The sequence below is a fragment of the Falco cherrug genome, chromosome 7, assembly GCF_023634085.1.
Source record: "Falco cherrug isolate bFalChe1 chromosome 7, bFalChe1.pri, whole genome shotgun sequence".
Lineage (NCBI taxonomy): Eukaryota > Metazoa > Chordata > Aves > Falconiformes > Falconidae > Falco > Falco cherrug.
In genome coordinates this window covers 45,999,930-46,004,641 of record NC_073703.1, presented here as the reverse complement: position 1 = coordinate 46,004,641, position 4,712 = coordinate 45,999,930, and the positions used below count along the sequence as shown (strand labels likewise).

Genomic DNA, 4,712 nt, shown 5'->3' with positions numbered 1-4,712 from the left:
GGTTGATTTGTAAAGATAAAATGTAGAGAAAGAGGGAATAGTGTAGGTGCGCTAAGCTAGATGGGAATTGATTGTGTTTTCCCAGGAAATTTTGAAAAAGATATCAAAGTAAAAATTGCTACAGTAAGGAATAAATTCTAGCTAATTGTATTTGTGCTGTTTGGAATAGCGTGGCTGTGAATTGTCTTTAAAAACCTCCTGTAAGTGTCTGAAAAACAGTGCAACATAAAAAGGCTTTCCAATTTTGTTTTCTCTAGATAAAGCTATTGGCTTGTAGGCTGATTTAAGGGACAAGGTATTAAAAAATAAGCTTAAAAAAAAGAGCTATATATGTGCTTTTCTTCTCGATACTTTTTTTTTAAAAAAAGGAAAACGTATATGAGTCTCCTCTGTGTTGTTTATGTTCTGAAACAAGTAATAAATTTGTAGTTATTTATTTTTAAAAAAGAAGTATTTGCATGAAAAATCTGGCAGTAGGTTTGTTTTACTTGTGTTTTAATTATGGAGAAATAGCAGAATGTTTCTGGATATTTACATTTGTTTAAGAGGTTGGAGCATAAGCCAGATTTCTGTGTAGTCTGTCAGGCAGTTACACGTCTGAGCATGTTACAGTTTGTAGCACTGTAACACTACAAATTAGAGCCATTTGACTTGTATTTGCTGCACGAGGTTTTCATAAAAAAAAATATTTCAAATAAAATAGGTGTGTAGGGGATGAGCTCTGTGTGTGCGGGGGGCATCTCAGGGGTCGGGTGCTGAGCTGTGGAGGGGGGCCAGGGAGACCTAGTGGATTTTGCTCTGAGGTGCTGCTTCTGCATGAACTTGTGCTGTCTGCCCCTGTCCCTCAATTTAAAAATAGATTCTAACTCTCTGGGCTATTTTTTAGTTTGCAGCGGGTTAGTTGTATGCCCATCATTTACCACTTATTTTAAGAGAGGAACTGAGAAAGTGCTCTATGTGTTAGTCATGCGTATACTGAGCACCTGTATGAATCACATGGGAAGAAGGACAAAACATGCTAATGTGACAGAGTTTTCACTTTACTTTCACTGCAGGATAACCCCGGATTTCCTGGAAACTTTGTCCCAAAGTTTTCTGGGTGTTGTAAAGCCATTTTTGAATTAATTTACTTATTACAATTTGTCTTTCGAAACAAAAAATTAAAAACCCCCAACCAGTTGGAAGAAGGTGCTTCACCTGCTCGTTATTAATGGCATGGAGCAGGCAATTAATGCCACCGCCGCCAGTCACAGACAGGAGCAGCTGGGACCAGCAGCCACGCTGCAGGAGGACAGGGACCTGCCAGGGCGGCCGCAGCGGGCCGGGCCCGGGCCGCTCCGCTCCGAGCGAGCCCCGCCGACGGGCCGGGCGGGGGCGGCCCTTCCCCACGGGCCGCGGAGCGCCGGGCCGGGGTCCCGGGCGGGCTGGCAGTGCGGGCCCGCCGCGAGGAAGCGGTGGCGGCGGGCGGGGGGGGCCGGCCGGGCGGCGAGGGGCCGGCGGCTGCGGAGGCGCCTCGGCGCTGCAGAGGGTTAACGGCGGCGGGGCCGGGCAGGCTGGGAGTTGTAGGCGCCGCGGCATGCCGGGAGCTGTCGTAAACGGCGCCGCGGCGCCCGGCCGGCATGGCGGGCCGCCTCTGCCTCGCCAGGCGGTAGCTCGGGCGCCTCGGGCCCGCCTGCCCGGCCGGCATGGCTCTAGGAGCGCCGGCTTTATCCCTCGCTCCATGAGGACCGGCGCTGCGGCCTGGCCGGGGTGGCCGCTTCAGGCCCCGGCAGGTCAGTGCCGGGTTTGCCCTTTTCTCCCGGAGCCGGCCGGGCCAGGCTCGTCCCGCCAGCCCTGGCGCCGGCCCGCCGCGGAGCTGCGGGCGGCCGGGGCCTCCCTCGGCCACTCGTTGCCTGCCAGCGAGCTCTCCGCCGCGGTGCCGGCCGGGTGCTGCCAGGGGCCCGGGCTCCGGCCCGCGGGCGGTGGGGCGCTGGGTGAGGCCGCTAGCCGGCCGCGGGGCGCTCGGGCTGGCCTGGCCTGTGCTGCGGGGCGGCGGGGCCTCCCTGCGGGCGCGCCCCGGGCCCCTTCCCCCCAACGGGAGCCCGCCTGTGTGAAACCCCTGCGGCTTGTCCGCCTGGCGCCCGCTGCGGCTCCGCGTTCCTGCGCGCCCCCGCCGCACCCGTGGCTGCTGCGCGCCCGGCCGGCAGCGCGGGCTGAGCTTTGCTCCCGCGCAGTGCCGGTTCGGCATGAGGACGAAGAGCCCAGCCTGGCTGCGGCCTGCCCGGGTCGGCTCCCCGGCGGCAGCCGCTGGCACGTGGCAGGAGGGGTCCCAGCTTTTATCTACAAGTTTGGTGTGGTTTGGGGTTTGTTATTGTTTGGTTTGTGTTGGTTTTCTTAATGTGGAAGGGGAGAGTTAAGGTGCTGAAGTATGTTCGAGCAAACAGGACTTGCTGGTCTACCTAACAGCGAGGTATTTTCTCCGAGGACGAAGTGAGGAGGGATGAAAAAGGAGGGAAAATGTTACATGTTGATTTAAGTTGTGCTAATAGTGGACCCAAACTGCAAAATCAGCTGCTTGTATTAATTCTGTATTCTGATGTTTTAAAGGAATTTGTTAATTGGCTGGAAGTACCTTATGTATGAAAGGAATGACAAATAATAGTATGTGAAATAAATCAGTCTGAAGAGAATTTACTAAAGTTTGTTTGTTTGTTTGTTGTTCCCCTCCTTACTTTTTGAAGGCAAATCTTGAAAGATAGTTGGTGCCCTGCATCAGTAGTTAGTGGAACTTGGGGCTGAGCATGCTTAGACTTCTCATAGGAATGAAATGGGAGATTCTTGTTAGGTGTTTTTTTCTTGCTAATAGTAACCCTTTTGAAATGCAAAAGAAAACACGATTTGTTAATGAATAAATGAAGATGTGCAAAAAAAAAAAAAAACCAACCCAAAAAACAACTGTTGAGATCAAACAAAAAAAGAGAAATGTGCTGTAATAGGTTTGTTTTCTATTGCACATGTTACAGTTAAGTTCTGAGAGGATGTATTTGAGGAGCTCTACAAACATTTTTGTGTCAGAAAGTACATCACATTGTACCAGGGATCATCACCTGAAATGTAGTCCTTACAGTATATACAGGTGGGTGTAATTCTCGGAAGAAAGCAAAAAAATAAATTGTATTTTTTTGTTAGGGAAAGTGTTGATCTAGTGGAGGAAAAAATGTTGGCTTGCTTATAAAAGAAAATGTTGGCTAGACAAAAAAAGGGGCTAAGTCTCTTAAGTGCCTGCTTTATAACCTAGTGGTTTGAACTTGCAGATTTAACCTGTTGAAGATAACTTGAGATACAGAATGAGGAAGTCCAGAACAAAATAAAAAAGTTCAAGAGAAGGGAAATGTGAATAATGTATTGCAGTGTGTTTTAAACTTTGTGTATGGCTCATTCTGTTACCATCTGAAAAGTACCATTGCTTTTCCAGTGCTTCAGTGGGAAATTAATTTTACTGGATTCTGTTTTCTTATTTTGGTGGCAATGGAAGTACATTAGCACAATAAATACAATATGTCCCTTTTCCAAAAATGTACAGTGTAACTTTAAATACTGTATAAGCAGTGAAAGCTACATGTGAAGGGGGCCAAATAATTGAGGGTACCCAATGGAAAGACAGGTTTTGTAATATGGATGATCTGATAGCCACGGTATACTGTAGAACAGCTACACGTAGTAGCTGTAGAACAGTTTTTGAAGGGCAAAATAAGAGAAAAAGGAAAGGTGGGACAAAATGCGGTAGAGTTCCAGCAAAAACAGACTGCACCAGGCAAACTTCTTACCTTATGCTAGGATTTGCTAGACAGAGGAAATGCGCTCAATCTAATATGCATCATCGTCAGGAAAGTATCTAATATTGTACCATGTGAGGAGATGATGTAAAATGGAGAAAATTTGGATTAATTTTGTTGTAAGATGACTCGAAAATGCACTGACAATCGGGTGAAAGAGAATGTACTGATGAAAAGGAGGCTGCAAACTGGATTTTTCAGACTGTATTGGAAATTTTTTAAACTTTTCCTTAGTGACACTAGTGAAAAAGTAGAACTGTGGTGATAAAATCTTACGATGCAAAACTGATGGACTCTATTGATAGAAAGGAGGTTGGAATATCCATGTACTAACAAGATGAATCAAAACTGAGATTAAGAGTAGTAGATGAGATTTAGTGATGCAAGTAGAAGCTAATTAAAATTTATTCTAGAAGAGCTCATCACTAGTGGTGAATTGACGGTGGTGTAGTCAGCAGCAGAACAATAGTATACTGCTGTGTGATGTGGCTGAGAAAATAATAAAAGAAAGGTGGTATCCTAGAAAGTATTAGGGGAGGGATTTCCTATATGTTTAGAAAATACTAATGTCAAAGTATATGGCATTAGTGAGACCTTATCTGGAGCCTAACTATTGCCCACATTCAGATAAATGTATTCAAACAGATGGATGGAACAGATGCAGAAAAGAACCACATGGATGTTAAGAGGAATAGAGAGACTTAATGGAAAGACACAAAAGTGACAATTACACGGTTTTTGTATAAGGGAGGAAAATAATTATGTAAGCTCAAGGTTAGAGTAAACAGGCAAAAAAAAAATGCATATAAACGGGATAATGAACAGTTTGCTGGAAATTACCAGAAGAGTTCTAACTTAATAGACCACCGATATTATGGTGTGGTTTCAAATGACAAA

At 46.3% G+C, this 4,712-nt stretch overlaps 1 protein-coding gene across 1 annotated transcript; it reads right to left on the bottom strand.

Moving 5' to 3' along the window:
* Positions 1-1,228: 1,228 nt before the first annotated feature.
* On the bottom strand, positions 1,229-2,227 carry LOC129736483 (translation initiation factor IF-2-like). The gene has a single exon (XM_055715976.1). It carries the CDS (start codon positions 2,225-2,227, stop codon positions 1,229-1,231), a length of 999 nt encoding a protein of 332 aa, XP_055571951.1.
* Positions 2,228-4,712: the final 2,485 nt, after the last annotated feature.

What these genes read in the sequence shown, in the direction of transcription:
- LOC129736483 (XM_055715976.1), bottom strand. Translation starts at nt 2,227, where the DNA reads ATGCCGAACCGGCACTGCGCGGGAGCAAAGCTCAGCCCGCGCTGCCGG.